The 20,276-nt window shown below is 31.7% G+C and overlaps 1 protein-coding gene across 1 annotated transcript in view; it reads right to left on the bottom strand.

Annotated features, from left to right (window-relative positions):
• LOC113397648 (neuropeptides capa receptor-like) overlaps positions 1 to 20,276 on the bottom strand; it is a 69,946-nt gene that overhangs the window by 24,765 nt on the left and 24,905 nt on the right. The window contains exons 2-3 of the mRNA XM_064218460.1: positions 7,663 to 7,753; positions 4,621 to 4,820 (exon numbers count right to left, since the gene is read on the bottom strand). Of these exons, the coding sequence (XP_064074530.1) occupies positions 4,621 to 4,820; positions 7,663 to 7,753 (291 nt within the window). The remainder of the gene's footprint in view (positions 1 to 4,620; positions 4,821 to 7,662; positions 7,754 to 20,276) is intronic.

Genomic DNA, 20,276 nt, shown 5'->3' with positions numbered 1-20,276 from the left:
CGTAGCTAGAAACGAGACGCCCGATAGGAATGCAAGACATTTTATTGTCATGAATGACAGACGGATGAGAAATTGCAATATCTAATATTAAATAGGTATCGTCCGCTCATAGAGATAGTCACTTTTGATTTCTTATGAAAATCTTAGTTTGACGTATTCCGTGTGATTTCCTCGATGTTTAAAAGGATTTCATTTTCGCAAATCCATATTGAATGTCATAGATTATTCAAGCCCTCGACCACATCGCGTCAATTCGACGTGTTTGGCTTTTATCCCTACCTTTTACTCTTTAGTACCTATAACCTATATTTTAAAATACTAGCATGAACACACACGCATATAATATCCAAAATTTAGTTTAGTTTTTGTTAAGACAAAATGTGTGTGAGCCAAAGCCGTTTCATCAGCCACGTTCCAGTTGTGAATGACATTCTTATATCCCTGTAAATGAAACACCTAAACATATATTTTCTTTTTTATTCGGTGTGTGGTGTTATTTTTTTCACTAGGCTTGTCGTTTTTCTTGTTCAACAACACACTTTTTTTTAAACTTCTGCATTTATTTAGATATATTGCGTAAAATTATATATAGTATTTTTTTTTTATATCGATTAATAAATAAAGAAAATACCTATATGTTTTTGTAAATATTTTCAGCCCTTATATCCCTTGTTTACCGATTGTCTCCCCTAGCGAAATTTAAATATTCAATTTGTTTTCGAAAATTTCTATGCATTGTTGTTCAATGTTTAGGAAATGTAGAGAAAGTTACTACTATTTTATGGAAATATGCAAATTACTTCCTTCTTCTTTTAAAATTCAAAATACTACTTATCGATTTATCTTATTTTTTTCATCTGATTTAATTTTTATGCAAAAGTCTCTCGATGGTAGGTATGAATAAAAACATTGACTAGATTCTACTAAATAACAGTAATAGAGTAATCCTTAATAAATTCCTTAGCTAGCGAAAGAGTTTTGAATCGAATAAGACGATTTAGAGTTTAATTTACCTCGCTTCACTTCAGGTACATTGTAAAAGCCCATTAAAATCATCAATCGCAGAAGTTCCTTAAATGTTTGTAAAATTGAAGCTGTAATAGTATTTAATTTATGGTGTGTTTTATTGTTCCGGACAGTATAGGGAAATCTAATGGTTATTTCAAATAGAAATATAATCTACTAGATGAAAACCCGGCTTTGCCGACCGATAATAACCGGCCCTGCCGTGAAATAATTATTAGGAACACACTTTCACGTCGCACCCGTAAAAGTCAAACATGGCCGCCCGTTGAACTGTCATGTCATGCTTGAAAATCAACAAGTGTTAGCTCCACGCTTTTTTATCATCTATATAATCTTCTGTTGAATAATGAATTTTATTTATTAATGTTTTTAATCCAACGTTTTCCACTTATTTTGACATTTTGTCAATTATTTTGTTGCCTTTTTATTCATAATTTTTTTCATTAGCAGCCTTTAAATTTTCCGCTACTGGGCTAAGGCCTCGTCTCCCTTTGAGGAGAAGGTTTGGAGCATATTCCATCACGCTGCTCCAATGCCGGTTGGTGGAATACACATGTGGCAGAATTTCGTTGAAATTAGACACATGCAGGTTTCCTCACGATGTTTTCCTTCACCGACGAGCACGAGATGAATTATAAACACAAATTACGCACATGAAAATTCAGTGGTGCCTGCCTGGGTTTGAGCCGGAAATCGGTTAAGACGCACGCGTTCTAACCACTGGGCCATCTCGGCCTTTTTATTACTCTTATTATTTATCTCATTAATATTTTAAAGTTGTTTAGCGGTATTGAAGGAGAGTCTTATCGGTAGCATAACATGCTTACTAGCTTTTTGCAGTTTAATAAATGTAAACTGTATTTGGTCGCATAATATTGTGCAATTTCAAGAGGAATCCGGAAGAGGGCGGTACGCACATGATCGACGCGTAGACAAAGCAGTATTAATTGTGTTAATTTTTTTTTTAAATTTTAATTTCTTTGTGCATATTATGTATCATTTAAGTTCAAATTGAGTTAAACTAAGGCAACATGATATGATCTATTCCAATTGAATGTATGAATAGATTTAGTAATAATAAACAAACCTTAGATTTACTTGTTATATACAATAACTAATATCTCTACTATAGTATGCGCTAAAAACTGTTCTTGAATAAATCTTCTTCTGTATATATTTTTTCTTTGTCCGTCAATAATGTGAAAATTACTGATCGTATCCATATAGACCAGTCGCCATAGGGTTCGACGTAGGGGTTTTCAGGTATGTTTAATGTCCAGCGAAGCAGTAAATAATAAAAAAAGGTCATTTTTCGTCAAATCCATGAATACTTACTTACTTGGCGGTACGGCTTTGTGCAAGCCCATAGGGGTAGGTACCACCTACTCATCATATATTCTACCGCCAAGCAATAATACCTAGTATTGTGTCTTCCGGTTTGAAGGGGGAGTGAGCCAGTCTAACTAAAAGGCACAAGGCACATAATATACATGCCCATTTATCAGTCCGCCTACCGATACCACAGAAAAAAAAGAATCTCTACCAATTATATCACGTCAAATCAATGTCAAACTTCTTTATTTATTTTTAATCTGAATCTAAAATATACTTTATTCATGTAGGCTTTTAAAAGTACTTTTGTTTTCTAAAGCTAAATATAAAGATAAAATACAAGAATTAAGTTGATCTCTTGATATCATTTCTTCATAAAATCTAAAAAATTATCTTAAGTAGGTAATTTCGTTAAATATACATAATATTATATCTTACAGCATATTAATTTGAGGTAACGCGACAAGTATTGAAACTGTTTTCCTGCTGCTAAATTGAGCTGTCCGACCTATTATATACTGGGGATACATAAAAGATTATATTATATTCAGAAGGTTTTTCACAGAGCTAGGTGTTATGTAATGTAGCGTTTATAATTTTGTAAAAAGTAAAAGCAAAATTCCACAGATATTTTTTAACTTTGTTTATTATAGATAAGGTTTATTTTTCATCAAAATAATAATATTATGTCAAAAAGGCTTTGAAATATCGTTGTATATTATTATATTTAAAATTTTGTACATAGTTAAACAAATGAACACAGTTAGATTACGTAATTTCTTTTCTGAAAAAGCGTTTTTACTGTCTTCCTTGTCTCGATAAATAAATTTCGTACCCGGGCTAGCTTTATTTTTAATTTAATTCTGTAACATTAATATTCAATATTTCTTCAACCTACTTGAATAAAGTAGATTTTGAGTGTGGAATCTATAAAAATGGTTTTACAAAAAATATATTTTCAATGGTCGCGTATTATCTAGTATAACTAAAATGTAATTAAAATGCCCGCAACCTCGGCTTGTAAATAACTTAATCTCATGCCATCTATATTTTGAAAGTTAGACAGATAATTAATGAGCCAAGATGACACAACAGATTAAATTTATCAGGATTAATTAATGCAAAAAGTTCGAAATCGCAGTGTATATTGGTTATACCGGTTTTTAAGGACTCTATTTATTTTTGCAATTCATTGCTTGTTTTAAAGGAAGACGGAAAAAAATCTCTTCATTAGACCTGCAATGGCGTGACGTAGTTAAGCTGAGATTTTCGAATGTTTTTTTAAAAATTGTATGCTTTAAAGGAATATTAGATAAAGTATATTTATCAACGAAACGCGTTAAAAGAAGTTAAAACGACGTTCTAATTTGAAATATTATCGATATGATAAAACGAGAAAATATAAAGAAATTATGAAGAAAAATGTAATGCGCCGGTTACACAATTAGTTGGTTAGTATTAGCAAATGATAATAAAGCTCTGTGTATACTGCTGTTCCGCTTTGATGTAATCATGAAAACGTGATCACACATTACTTAAATAATTATACAGAGTGATTTATAAACATAATATTATGTTTCCTTAATATTATATCATATTGCAATTAAGTCTTCAAGATACTTGCGTTTTCAAATAAATTAATAATATATGTAACTTAACTATAAAATATATATAACTTAAGTATAAAAACCGTTAAAAGATATTACAGTATTTGAATTTGATTTCAATCGTAATTCTGTCTTAAAAATTGTACTATACGCGATCTAGGTTTGCCGATCTGAATTTAGTCACGAGTGGCTGTGCAGACATGCTTTATAAGTAGCAAGTGGGGTGCAGCATTATAGTCTTAAGTTAAGATGCCAATGGTTATATTTATTTAAATAATCGATTAACGATATTTTCACAGGATAAAATTAATAAGGCCAACTTAGATGGCGTGAATTGTAAAGACAAATACTTCGACTATCTAAAAAAAAAATCACACATCACTCTAATAACACACGATTGAGACCGATGCATGAATTTTATTCCCGGCTTATAAGTTCATCTTTTCTGCAGTTCTATTTTTAAAATTTTGTTTTTTTTTACTACTTGAACATTCCCGAGATCGTAATTTAGTTTAATATAATTTTTAATAAGTTTGCATACTTATTAAAAATATTAATTCGAAAGATATCCTGAATGTAGATGCTGTTTATGAGTCCGTCTATGTATATACATTATAATAATACAATATGAAAATGTAAATTAAAAATTTCTTACTCGGAGGGTAGTCTCGATAGCTGATGTCACTGTAGAGAGCGAAGGGCGAAGCGCTGATGAAGGCCAGCATCCACAGGATCACGATGATGCGAGACGCCCGCGTGAGACCCGCCATCGCATAAAGATGTAGAGGATGACAGATAGCCAAGTACCGTTCCAGAGAGAAAGCTGATATTGTCAGAACCGATACGTATGTTGCCCTATGGAAAAAATAAAGCCAATATTAGTAATTGTAATAAATATTATAATAGGGAGTGTAATCTATTAAAATGTCGCAATATTTTTTGTTTTGTTCTTTTAGAAAAAAATGGACAACGATGTTTAGAAAAGAATATTGCCACAGATAAAATACACAATAATAAAAATGGTAACATTTATTCGACCAAAAACATTACTGTTCATTTGAAAACATGTATATATATATATATATATATATATATATATATATATATATATATATATATATATATATATATATATATATATATGTATATATATATATAGCCTATTCCAAAGGAAGTAGGAAAAAAGATAAACAAACCTTAGATTTACGTATTTCATAGCGATTTGCTAATAACTCTGCTGCTATATTGTGCACTACTAAGAGTTAATTATTGATATATCTTTATTTATAATACAAAACTATTACACTACCTATTTCCTTTAATTTTATTTCCAAAATTCCGATAACAGTTTCGTGGAATTTCAAAACGCTATTTTTTCGCAAATCCATAGTTAATATCATAGATTATTCCAGCTCTCAACCAAAGATATCGTTGATAGTGATATAGCTTTTATCCTGTTATGGTTGGAATAGAGTATATATGTTTTCAATGATTAATAACCTCCCTATTTATATAGGCATAATACATATGACCTCATTGATAATTGCTACTGAATTTTATTTACTTAATATACCCCCTTATTATAAATCTTACAAATTCAAATAAATATAGTTTTAGGAACTTTTAGTGGTTAAGAACAAAAATGTTACATCGATCATAACAAGAGTATAAAATTCGACTAATAAATATATTTTTAACTTCAAAGAGTTCGCATTACTTTTTAAATAAGCGATAAATTTGATATTCAGACCACGTATGCGAGTTCTTATACGTATTTTATTTTTATATGAAATTGTTAAACTTTGTACAAGTTTAATGTATTTACGTGAAAGCATATTACCGATTACACACAAGAATAGATTTATTTTTGAGTCATTTATTATATTAAATTGAAAGCCTTTTTATGTTTATGACAGACTCCATCCCGGCGACGGTGAGTAGACATTGTGATCCGCAATAGAATATAAATGGATCTTTACTAAAGATATGGTCGCTATCATTTTACAATTTTAATGTCAAGAAGAAAGTATGTCGATATTATATATATATCGACTTATCGTTATAAAATATCATTTTTTCAACAAATTAATGGAATATAAATAGTACTATAGCCTTAAGGTAAGATAAACCTTAAAATATATATATATATAATAATTATAATAAAATAACTATGTATACATTTTATGTTGCTCTGATAGATAAGAAGCAATTTTATTTTAAGAGTTATTTTCTCAAGTATCGAATACGCTCGGGTGTAATTTGAATAATAAAATGATAAGTGTACTTTATTTCTCGTAGTTTATATAAGAACGTCATAATTATAAAAATTCGTTTGAGTCGTAGTCTTTGTTTTATTGTCAAAATTTGTCCACAGGTTAAAGATTGGAATTCAGGTAATTTTAACTGACAAGGTTAACATCGTGTTGTTACAATCAGTTATCCGACCACCCATTTAACAGCGAACGATCTTTTGGTTGCATGTTCATTGGAATGGGTGATATCTTCTAAAGTTTTCATTTGAATGATATAAGTATAATATAGTTACAAAAAAAAAAACATTCAGTTAAATCCGAGACTGTGCTTAATTTATTATTTAATACTAGCTGAAATTACGGATTGTGAAATTTATAAATTCTACCTTTATCAAAAAAACCGTCATCGCCTCGACTTAAAAAAAAATCCTATGTCCTTTGATGGAACTCATACGATTCAGCGATTTCAGCGTGAAGAGGTAATAGAGTTACTTTTGCATTTATATTATTAGTAGGGATTGAGGTGTGGAGGTATATAAGAGTCCACATAAATATAACATTTTTCAATCAGCGTATACATACGCTTTCTAGTACTGAAATAGTACTAAATGATACTCGTTTAATCTCGGTATAGTACTAACAAGATTAAACTAGTATCATAAAGCCTTTGATTGAATATAATTAAAAAAGTTAAATTACTATATTCAAATAATTCAATTTAAAATTTTTAAACGATTATAATTTAAAATTGGTGATAAATCGATTTTTCGAACTGAAATATTAAAAGTTTGCTCAGACGATTCAAATCTCTTTCGATTAAAATCAACTTATGTGATTTCGGTTCTAGTGTCTCGTTAATATGGATCGTAAAATAGAAATCTAAACTTTTCTGACACTTGGATGCTAATGTACAAAAAATATTTGGTTGTATCTCGTTTAGAAAAGACGTAAGTGGTTCGTAAACACGTCAACGTCGGGGCTTATTCCATTATCTTGACATTTCAATGGGTGGATCACAAACTGTCCCTTTTAGACCTGTGAATTATTTTACCCTTCCAAGTAAAGGTTTCAGTCATTATTGAAGTATTTGTTTGGTGTTACCCTTATTAACATAAGAATTAATTTAATAGACCTTCTAGGAATACATAAGCCGATTTGACAGATAATTTATATACATTTTTTTCATGGTGGGCTGGTGAGCAAACGGGCCACCTGATGGTATGTGATGATGATGGTAAGTGATCACCAATGGCCATTGCCACCGTAAACATGTTTAATCATTCCCTACATCGCCAATACGCTACCGACCTTTGGAACTGAGGTGTTATATTCCTTGTACCTGTAGTTACAATGACCAAATTAAAATCAAAATGTAGTCATTACATGAACTAAGATTCTTTGGCTACTTTTTGTTATTTAGGAATCCAAGAAATCGTACTACTTACGCTTCCGATATGAATGCTCGAAGTTTGCAGAAAACTAAACCCAAACTGTAAGGATATTGGTGCCAGTAAACTGCAAGATCATTTGGAAGACCTGGAACAATATAAAACATAATTATAATGATGTAAGATACAATTGACTTTAAGGGTTTGAGCCTATTTGCCACGCCCCGTTGTTATTATCCTGTACTCTCCGCCGCATTTTGAACCCTAATGACATACTTATATATATTTTATATAGTAATAAGAAAAACACATTTATTTTATTAACAAAACTCCACGTGTGGACCAAATTGTCAATACGAATTAATAGTTTGATCAAAGCGATTGAGCAATAATTTCGATTGTATGTACTCATGTATAGTATGGCGACAGTACAATCTGGTATTAGTAAGTTTTTTTTTTGCAGACGGTAATTAATAACTTGTTTGATTTGATATCATTGAAATATCATAATTTGTAATTTATCCTATTATTAACCCTTAATGTTTGTGTTGTTCTAGGTTACGGATTAACAAGGAAATTACTACTACTATACTTGGCTTTAAAATTTAATTGAGTTTGTTATCTCAACCATACCGATCAATCTCATTCGTGTCTTCTCCATCCTACGTGACATTGGCGAAATAATCTGTGCCCTGTGGCACAACTAACAGCCATTAAACTAAGAATTGAATTGAAATATCATAATACAATTCGAAGAATACGGTTTAGTTCTATAAATGCATCAATTACATTGAAAAAAATTAAAATAATTTTATGGTAACAAAAAATCATCATCCAAAGCCACTACTTGACCGAAGTAATTTAATTTATATGAAAACTATTTTTGTTGTATTATATAATTCATACAAAGATAAAGTATAATGTGATTTGTTTGATAAATCTTAAAACAACTTAAAGACATTATAAATACCTTTCTTATGTAATTAGACAGCACTTAGTATTTATTTTTAGAATACTCAACAAACTCCTAATGTAATAATCAAACTTCGAATTAAATTATATTTTTCAAAGTAACACAAATTATGTATTTATAAAAAATGATCGTGACTCAAAAACATCATTTTAACTGCAAATAATTGGAACGTAGAGAGTTTTAAAGTCTCAATACAAAGTTACCGAAATTGATGACATAATTTAATTAATAGCTTCTAATTAGAAGCAGTGATATATTATATTAGTGATATATTAATTTGCCGTTTCAAGACTTTAACGACATAGACCAAATAATAGACATTATTAATTTCGGAGCCGAGTTTTTGATTATGATATTAATATTATTTAATTGGGATGAAGTTATAACTACTTTTATATATTCTAGATTATCAGAAATTGTTTAAGAATTTGGATAATAACGGTTATTTTACCTTAATTAGTAGTAGTTTAATGAAACATAAAATCAATTTATTGTTTATTGTACGTAATAGTAATATTCATCGAACTTGAGCTGCTTAACATTGCTTTATATAGTATTTTTTTAATAACTTAGAGTTACATTTTTCTAGTGTATACCTTGTATAATAATTCTTACATGTAGTTATTGTAAATATTAGAATTAAGCTAAGTTGTTAATATTTCAAAATAAAAAAAATGATTGAGCTGTACCTAACTTTCAAAAAGTGATTCATGTTTCTTTATTAATATTCAGTAATATCTTAACCTAAAATGATGTATTTTTTGTGATTACTTATGACCAGTTTTTTTATGATATATGTAGGCGAACAGACAAATGGACCACCTTATGGTACGTGGTCACCAACGAATATAGACATTGGCGCTGTAAGAAATATTAACCGATATCATGACTATGCCCTGCCAACTTCGAAAACTAAGATGTCCTTTTAGTTACACTTGCTTACACAGTCATCAAAACGGAACATGGCAATAATAAGTATACTAGTGTGTCGCACGTGAAACTTCGCGTTTATTCAACAGATTATTACAAATTTCGAAACCTATGACAGGTTTGTTTTGATTTAATTTCATTGTAAACTGAAAACGTCTATTTGCGCCTTTTATATTTGTTTTTGTCTATACAGCCATACCAAGGTTCTCTACCCGGCCAGTAACTTTTAAAATTAATATTCTGTTAAATCGTAACAATTTAGTAAATTGCAATGAAGAATCGTCTTTATTTTTCTGAACATCTTCGGCTAGAGCTCTTCAAAATGAGACCATAATTGATTTTTATGTGCAGCTATCGTCCCATAATAACTGGGACAAAAATCGGATTACGCTATTAATATATAAGATATTTGCATATAGATGAAGCAAACCAACTTGTAAATGGTTTTCATTTCGAGTTTATAAATGTCATACTTTGCCCTAGGGATTTTATGGATCTTCGTTACCGTAACCGAAACCATCGAATATCAGAAATACAAATCTATCCGAAACCGTAATCGAATTCGATAAAAACATCGTTCGTTTTAATTTTATTTTGCATACTTAAAGAATTTATTTCAATTATTATAAAGTTAATTCTTTTTTTTTTATAACAAATAATAGTCAAGAAATAAAGTCAAATTGTTACATTGTAATTTTATTTTTCTAAATTTAATATTCTTTGCTGAAACTATCCGAAACAATCGGATAATCCGAAATCGGTATTCATATATTCGTATCCAGATTCGAAATTACTCATCCATAACATCCCTGCTTATCCCTACAATCGAAACACCAGAATGTGACAAAACTGTAACGACGCGGTTCCAGATCATCCATCTCTAAAAAGTCTAAGGATTTATTTTTACTAAATATTTAAGAATTTAGTTTTCTTTTCTTTTTTACTAACATAATCTGTATATGTTGACTTCTTACGTAGTCTGTGTAAGCGTTGTGAAATATTATAGATTACCTTTGTTGTTGTATAAATATACTTTAAGTGGGTATGCTTTTACTGTAATTGGTTGTATAACAAATAAATTTCTAATTTTCTCGCTTGAAAATTCTCGATCTATTTCCTTGTTATATTATTTACATACACAACAAGGAAATGGATATTTCACTATAAATACATGAAGTTCCAGACTTTGTGATCAGGGTCTATATATAGGATTCTATACTTTGTGTGAATACAGTAGCTGATACAGCCAAGATTTATCTATTTATGATGGAAACTACTTTAGATAAATGAATCGGTATCACTCTCCATCGGTCTCGGTCCCATTGAACTAAAACAATGAGACGAATAGTGAATTCTCCACGATAATATAATATCCTGTATATTTTACTAGTCTTTTTTTATGATATAGGTGTCAAACTGGCAGGATGCGCACCTGATGGATAGTGACTACCACCGCCCATGGACATCTGCAACACCCCGCTAGGAGGTGCGTTGCCGGCCTTTAAGAAATGTGTACGCTCTCTTCTTGAAGGTTCCCAAGTTATATCGGTTCGGAAAAACCGCCGGCGAACGCAGATTCCACAAAGTGGTCTAACTACTGTGGTAAGTTAAAATATCGCGCTGTTGTGGATTTTCTGACATCTAGATGGTGGGAATGTAACTTATAATTCTGACGCGAAATTCGATGTTGAAATCCAAACTATGCCTCGGAACATTTAATATCATTATACTTTCATAAAATAAAATAAGTTATTTTTGTCTACAAACGACTACAAGCAAAGTTCTCATATGACGCACCGCTAATGAGATAATCGCAATGAACGCGTCATTCATGACAATGGTCGTCACTAGTCTCCCGAGCATGGATAAAACATGGCTTAACACTAAGATTCGTACCACATTCTAAGTAATAAAGATATTAAAGATTTTTTGTTTTGTGATCTCACTTGTGCAATCTTCCTTGAATTAAGTTGTTCTAAAAACTTATGAAGAAATTGTGCTTTTAATAATATAGCTTTCGATGACATTTTCTTTAAATTTTGCATGGGCATTTTTGTAATATTCCGAAATTTCCAAATATAGTCGCCGTTATGTTGCATCTAGGAAATTTTTATGCTGGAAAGAAATTTTCATATGTTTTTCACGTAGTATATTAAATTCGGAGGAGATAAAATCTTTTTAAGGTAGTTTTAAAAAGTTTTCAACATTTTTACCCAGGATTTACCAACAGTACAGTACGATTATTTTTTGTGGTTTCATTACTTTTTAAGTCATTTCAACTAACTTTAGAAATGTTCTTTTTTTTTTTGAAATGAGAGTCTAGATTTGTAAATACTTTTACAATTCTAGACTATCATTACGATCAAAGCAGGAGAAATAACAGGAGATTTTAAAATTCGCCTACTTTTTATCATTGAATTTCTGTCGACTGTTTACTTGCCCATTTATGAATGAAGGTGACTTTTGGATCATTATCACTCGAAATAAGAGTTTCGTTCTTATTATATTAGGATTAATGTAATCGGGCAGCAAAAATATCCTCGTAGTAAACAAAGGTATGCCTGTAAAGGAGTAAAACGAGTTCATTTCATGAATACAAATAGAGGGAAGGATGCTTAGTTTTATAAATGACTTTATAGCATCTTTTTTGACACTTCCCGTTAACTGTAGAATTATTCCATAGAAAAAAAACCATCAAAGTGTAAAAACGGTGCTACCTAAAGTAACGTAATTAACGTAACATAATTAGTAATTAAAATGGTTTCTCGATTAACTATTTCAGATAATTAAAGTAAAGTAATGAATATGTATTTAGTCTCCTTCATCAATATTCGATATGTTAAATTACAATCTATGTGTTGACTTTAGAATTTATCAAACTTTTATATTATTTAAAGATTTATTGACATACTTTCTGGTATATTTTTATTTATATATGACTGTACAATTATCAGCAAATGGAATATCTGGATTGCTTACTGCGTTAGTAAATATAATGTAATTTATAAAAATAAAGAATATTAGTGGCCCTAAAGAGCTCCCCTGTGGTACACCATTACCACTTTAGATTGCGATAGACATCTTCATACAGATTTGAGTTACCTGTTTCCACTTCAATTTCTGAACTCAAGAGTTTGCGCCAAAAATATATAGCGTATATATTACATTTCAAAATCAATATGACAATTAAAATTGAATTAATCCTACCTGTCTGGAACAAGTCACATTTTCATTATCATGATATTTAAAATTTTTAATCGAAGTATTGAGTGAATATCATGTTCAGAAATACATATTATATTTACACATTTCCTTTTGTCGAAGTTCAGTCCAGGACAAAGATCATTGACATGTCTGTCTGTGTACTGGTATTTACAAGTAAAGGAAGTCTGTCGATTTGAAGTTTAATTTTACTTCCAAAATTCCTATATTCTTCAGAAACTTGAGTTCTTTGCACAAAGTCTCTGTGATATTATTAATCGATTCAACTGCATTAGAGACACTATTGTGTTGGGCTGTACTAATCTCGGAAGAATGGATATACATATAGTACAGATCTTCTCTGGTCAAGGTATTTTAATTTCCGGACCCGTGGTAGTATTTATTCTTCTATATCGAATAAAGGTATTTGATTTGATTTGTCATGAGGACAGTTGAAATTTAGAAATGACATGATATTTAATTATCAACATGTCTAGATAGAATGTCAAAGCGGAGAGCGCGTTGAAAAAATTAGTTGCCAACAGTTAGCGATTTCAAGTGTAGATTTCACACACACTTAGATAATAAAGTTGGTTTGTTTGTTTTAATCCTTATCTAGTTCGACAATCTATCTAAATATATGTAATGTACTTTATATAAACAACCTAAGAACGTTATGGTAACATTTTGAGAATTACTGGAAATAAACTGTTTGGCTAATCTATTAGGTTTGAATTTATATCGAGATTTTTGGAGGAATAACCGAAAAAAAACATATCCTATCTGTTCACAGCTCAAATTCATAAATAAATTCTATACTTTTGGATGCGTTTGAACTAATGATATAGAATAAAGTACAAATTTGTATAAAAAGTATATTCGTGTTCGCGCTGTTTCACGCTTATTCACGGCGGAGTAATCTCGCCTGACATAATATTTCTTTTTACGATGTCTTTCAAAGAAATAACAAATTACCTTCATCTTTATGAACGTCAGTTAATAATGCTTTGTATTATTAACTGACGATTATATTGACGTAAACACAATAGCGAGTGTCTATGACTTGTATACTTCGTATAAAACATGGCGTATTAAATAATAAACTAGTAGTTTGTAGACATCACAATAGAAATATTCGAAAAGACAACCTATCTTTAATTTCCGATTCGCTTAGAATTTCGAATTACGAAGCCTTAACAATAAAGGGCAATAAAAATTTCAGATGTAAATCGACGGTTATTTTTTTGCTGGTTGGTATTTCTTGTAAGGCCGCCTAGGGAAGGTACCACCCAAACAGCAATAATGGTTATTGTTGTGTTCCAGTTTGAAGGGTGAGTGAGCCAGTGTGTCTTCAGGCACAAGGGATGTAACATATTAGCTCCCAAGGTTGGTGGTGCATTGGCGATGTAAATAATAGTTAAAAATCCTTACGGTACCAATATGACCAATTACAAACAAGCTTGCCGACATATAATTAAAAACGTGTATATAAAAAAAAAGCTGTAAAATATGTCACAGATCAACTGTAAACCTTATTCTTATTAAATAGGAAATTGTAAACAATGTCTATGAGGCAAACGTTGCGAGCAATGTTACGTTTTCCTCTTACTTGTGTATTTTTTTCCAATATAGGGTAATATAAATTCCAATGGACTTTACCAAGTAATTTTGAATAAACCAGTGACAACACAGAGTTGGAATGCCCAATTCAATTGTTCAAAGTCAATAAGTTCGGACTTCGGTCTATTGTAGACTTACGATCACCACCCAGTACCGAATTAGTATTTTATTGGGTATTTACTTTTAACTATTCTGGATCTGTGAAGTTGCTATGATGTACTCATACTAAGGCTATTTAATTTCAATTATTATACGTCGGCGTGAAACCCGTGTCCGTTTAAGAAAAACATGCGTGTGGAAAAAAATTTTAATGACTGAAAACTATTTGATTATTAAATTATTAATATTTAGTCAAAACGACTCCAAAACTAACAATAATTGTAACTACATTATATTATCGTAAAACGACTTTTAAGTATTCTAATATTTTTCATTTCATTTTACTTAGGAGAACTCTAAAAAATATTTTGATCATTGTTTGTTATTCATAGGCATTTGTTGAGTTAGATTTAAAATGGGTAGGTACCTATCTTCTCGAGTGGTAAAGTCATATCTTACATGTTGATGCGTAGAAAAAGTAAGTTGATTATTTTAGTTCTAGAAGAATACGCAATTATTTTTTACTTTTTAGTGCATATTAATTTGTTTTGGAATAGTGTTTTATTTTAAGTCGGTTTTTTTTTGTTAAAATATTTATTAATTTTTTTATTTTTAGTGAGTCTGATGTACACTAAGTAATTTTTCTCACATGGTAGATCTACTTAGTGTGCCGCTTATATGAGACAGCGCCGTTAATATGAAACAAACGATGTCAGGGAGAAACGTCTATCATTACTTACTATAAAACAAATTTAGATGAGGTATTTTTTAATAGATAGATTAATTTATGGTGAAGGTTTATATGTATACTACATGCACAATATAGTAGAGAAATAGAGATAATGTTAGAGGTTTCTAAATTGATGTCGTAAATAAACACATTTTTTGCGCTTACATTGCAAACGCTGGCTGAACGCTACGAGATAGATTAAAATAATATACTGTATGTAATTAATGTATTGTACACCTTATAAAGGTCTTCAAAAAATTCCAGGATGGTATATGTCTATCTCTTAAGGATAGCCCACAACAACCATTTTTTATCCTTTATTGTTTACGAAAAATAATTATTTATTTTCGAAGCGATTTTAAGCAATATAGCATTAAGCCTTATCCAATTAAGGACCTTAATTACATTGTGGTGCCGGCTACGAATAGCTCCACCCCGTCTCTTCCTGCGGGTGTCGTAAAAAGCGACTAAGGGACTTTATACCAGAGGATGGGCACCAGCATCCATCTGAGTACTGTAACATCATACTGCGATTGTCAACCCGCATGCCAAGCGTGGCGATTATGGCAAAATCCCCCAATGGTTGTTGCACCAAGGTATCGGCCCCTAGTCCCCGGCGGCCCCGCTATTCCTGGTTATGGTAGCGGCTATGGTAACGGCGGGGCAGGGGGTACTAAGAGTCCTCGGCAGAGATCCGGCTACCACAACCGACGACGGCTGGCCCTGGCAACATATAACACGCACACACTGCGGACTGACAAGAAGATCGTTGAACTGGAGGAAGTATTAAGCAAGTTGCATTGGGATATTATAGGATTATCTGATGTACGAAGAGAGGGAGAGGACTCGATAATTCTCAAATCCGGTAACTTGTTTTATTTCCGGGAAGGCGACCATCTGTCCCAAGCTGGTGTCGGGTTTATCGACCACAAGTCCCTCGTGAACAACATGGTCAAGATCGAGAGTGTGTCTACAAGGGTAGCGTACCTTATACTCAGAATTACCAAACGGTACTCGTTGAAGGTCATACAGGTTTACGCTCCGACTTCGACACACTCCGATGATGTGGTAGAGTGTATGTATGAGGATATCAGCCGAGCCATGCGTACCTCCAAAACTCACTACACCGTTGTCATGGGATATTTTAACGATTAATACAGACGAATTGATAACCTCATCCTTTTTGAAGTCGGTTAAAAACAAGCTGGGACAAGCTACTATAATATAGCCATTAATTTGATTGTAATTATTCGTATGAAGGGGCTAGTTTTTTGGATCGTGAGTTTACAGTAAGGTTAATGTTATACACTTTTCCAAAGACGAATCACTCCGTATGATACGTATATTATTATATTATTACGTTTACAGGATATATATGTTTTCTTGTCCCGAGATCAAATTATCTCAAAGTTCAAATAATCGCTCAATCAACGCTTTTATTCTCAGTTAAGGTTAAAGTACTTAGAATTAGTGGAATCAAAAAACTCGTCCAGACGATCTTCAGACTTATCTTGGATAATTAAAACCAATTATCCTCATAGATTTGTCAAAGTAAAAAAATTTAATAAATTCAAAGCGTGATTATTTTTTCTTTATATGAATCGTTTAATAATAGTGACAGCTTAATTTCATTAGTTGGACGCGGACTGTAGATATATCGATTTATTATATATTTAAGGTAGATTTTAATATCTACTCTCAGCTTCTAGCATGGGACGACTCGTTTCTACTCTGACAGAACCTCACATCAACCTTGAGCAAAATTTAATAAAATCACTACTAATATTATAAATTCCAAATTAACTCTGTCTGTGTCAATTGGCTTGCATACCAGGAAGGTCGTAGGTTAGTTTTTGACACGGAAATCATTCCTTAAGGGTGTGAAAGAGAGGGTAAAAGTTTGTATGGAGAATGAATCATTTCTTAAGTGAGTAATATCAAAACTCATTACAATTCAACTTTTCGGCAATTCAAATAATTTTTGAGGATATTTTACTAATCCGATTAATAAGAAGGTGGTTAATTTTTTTAGAACCTTTGTACACCGTACCTACAGTCTATCTACACTTACCACTGAGATATATTTGTAGTATTTATATTATTCATTATACCACTAATTTTTTTTTTTTTTTTATGGCATTGTTTGGCGGACGAGCATATGGGGCACCTGATGGTAAGTGGTCACCACCGCCCATAGACAAAGGCGCTGTAAGAAATATTAACCATTCCTTACATCACCTATGCGCCACCAACCTTGGGAACTAAGATGTTATGTCCCTTGTGCCTGTGATTACACTGGCTCACTCACCCTTCTAACCGGAATAAAACAATACACAGTACTGTTATTTAGCGGTAGAATATCTGATGAGTGGGTGCTACCTACCCAGACGGGCTTGCACAAAGCCCTACCACCAAGTAAATTTATAATTTATGTAAATTTTACATTTATAATATTATAAATGTAAAAGTAACTCTGTTTGTTTGTTTGTCACGACGAAGCTGTTGGGAAGATTTTGAAGAAATTTGTTACGGAGTAAGATTAAACTCCACGAAAAGACGAAGAGAATTTTTTTAATTACCCCTCGGGGTTAAAATTTGGAGTAAAGGTTTTTGTGTTATAAACTTTGATTAATTTAACGCGCGGTTAATCTAAATCAACTATTTAATTAAGCGGCGGATGCAATTAAATAGGAATGCATCGGTTCAAACACGGTCATCTATCATCGGAGTTATGCGTGACGAATAAATGCTCACGAAAGTATGATGTATTCTATATATTTATATGTACATACATAAAGAGACCAACACGCATCCGTCTAAAACTACCATGTTAGCTCATAGAAGTCGAGATTATTGAAAAATATAATTCTAAGATTTATACAACAACAGATTAAAAAGATTTACGTCAGCGATAAGACGAAAAACTTCATAATGTGGATAGATTGCCTTCAAAGACGTAATCACGTTCGATCTAAAATTGACTTAAGTTTTCACATTTGTCATAGACTTTTCAATTCGGAAATCCGCATTTGCAAATTAGGTTACCTAGTCACTTTTCAGACAGCACTTAAATAGTAAAAGATATTAGTGTCGACGATACATTAGCAGCCTGTAAATTTCCCACTGCTGGGCTAAGGCCTCCTCTCCTTTTGAGGAGAAGTTTTGGAGCATATTCCACCACGCTGCTCCAATGTGGGTTGGTGGAATACGCATGTGGCAGAATTTCGTTGAAATTAGATACGTGCAGGTTTAATCACGATGTTTTCCTTCACCGCCGAGCACGAGATAAATTATAAACACAAATGCCCTGCCTGGGTTTGAACCCGAAATCGTCGGTTAAGATGTACGCGTTCTAACCACTGGACCATCTCGGCTCATTTATTATCCAATCCGATCATATTTCAATGAAGCTATTTAAGTCCACAAGCATGACTAATCGTTAAATTTGTGGAGCAGAACGGTCTAGCTTATAGTTTTAATGTGTAAGCAATCAATAAGTCTCAATAATTGTTAAGCTTCAAAAGCGCAATGGTGTACGGGCCGCCTAGCGATGTAAAAAGTTGCAGGATCGATCCTGACCCTTGGGCTATTGTCGTCCCCACTCCTAACACTAGTGATAAACTTAAAAGGAGGGCTAAATAAGAATATTAATATTTAATAAAAAAATAATTAATTTGGGGCATTGCTACTATTCATTTAAAAATAGTGTAAATCAAAATCAAAATATTCTTTATTCAAACAGACTCATAGAAGCACTTTTGAATCGTCATGTTACAGTATCGAATTACGTGTAAAGCTACCACCGGTTTTTGCTCTCTTTGTAAATAAATAAAAATAAGCTTATTATATTTATGTTACAACCAGCGAGCTCGCCCTCGTAGGTGTTTGTTTGTTACGGACTCCTTGTTTTGTGTCTATTGGATAATTATTCTCATAATTAATTGGCTTCATCATAATATCTCCGATTCCCGTGATCATAGCGAGATAAAATATAAGAACATTTTTTAAGTCCAATCAAATTAATTCGCTTTTATGCACAAACAACGAAACTACTTTTACGTAATTTTATTATAGTTTAATTTGTATACTCTGCTTTCAGATGAAAAACACATTTCATACTAGATTGCGTAGAAATAATACGATTTTACTGGATAAAAATTTAGGAACTAAGTAATAAAAGGCTTATTTTGAAGCGAAGGAAATTTTTAAACAAATAAAATGAATAGACTTCTTATTGATATATTATATAGCAGTAAATAGGATCGACCTCTAAATGTCTCACTGTTGGGCTCGTCTCCCTGTGGGGAGAAGGCTTGGACATAAATCAAGCACGCTGCTCAATGCGATTTGGTATATACACGTGTGGCAGAATTTCATTGAAATTACACATGCAGGTTTTCGATCTTAACACTGAGTTATCTCGGCTAAATAAAATTATAATGTAAATTAAATATTTTAAGAGAAGTTCTATTACGTTAATCATACGTAAAAAGATAAATTTCAAAACGTTGCGAGTACAATATCAATTCAAATGAGTGAGATATGCCGGAAGTAAAACATCATTCGTTCTAATCTTCAGTTTTTCAAAAAATATATTAGCCAAGAATACTTAGCGCAATTAAAACATCGATTCAGAGCCATGACTGGGCTTGAATTGATCGCTTTTTCCCTTTTTAAAATTTCTTTCCTTATCGCGTTCAGTTTTTCCTCTAATTAGATGGCAATTTGGTTCTCAAATAACCTTATTTAGTACTGCTAACATGGAATCACATTGACATCATTTAAAGATAAAGAGGGAAATTTAATAACATCTTAACTAGTGTAAACCATAACATAATATAATTTATAACATTATTTAAAGTTAAAGAGGGAAATTTAATAACTCTCGGTGTAAGAAATTATTAGAAATAACTGATTCCTACAATTTACATGTTTTACCTCTTAAGTCTACACATCATTATCCTGGTTGTATCCCATCCCTTCTGGATCTTATAATGGTTTCATCTCTTGATTTTATTTCAAAACATGGTCAATGCCCTGCTGTTGCATTTTCCTATCATGACCTGATCTTTCTTTTGTAAAAAATTCGTCCTCCTAAAGCTAAATCTAGAACTCTTC

This window comes from Vanessa tameamea, chromosome 22 (genome assembly GCF_037043105.1).
Source record: "Vanessa tameamea isolate UH-Manoa-2023 chromosome 22, ilVanTame1 primary haplotype, whole genome shotgun sequence".
NCBI classification, from domain to species: Eukaryota; Metazoa; Arthropoda; class Insecta; order Lepidoptera; family Nymphalidae; genus Vanessa; species Vanessa tameamea.
This window is presented reverse-complemented; position numbering and strand designations above follow the sequence as displayed.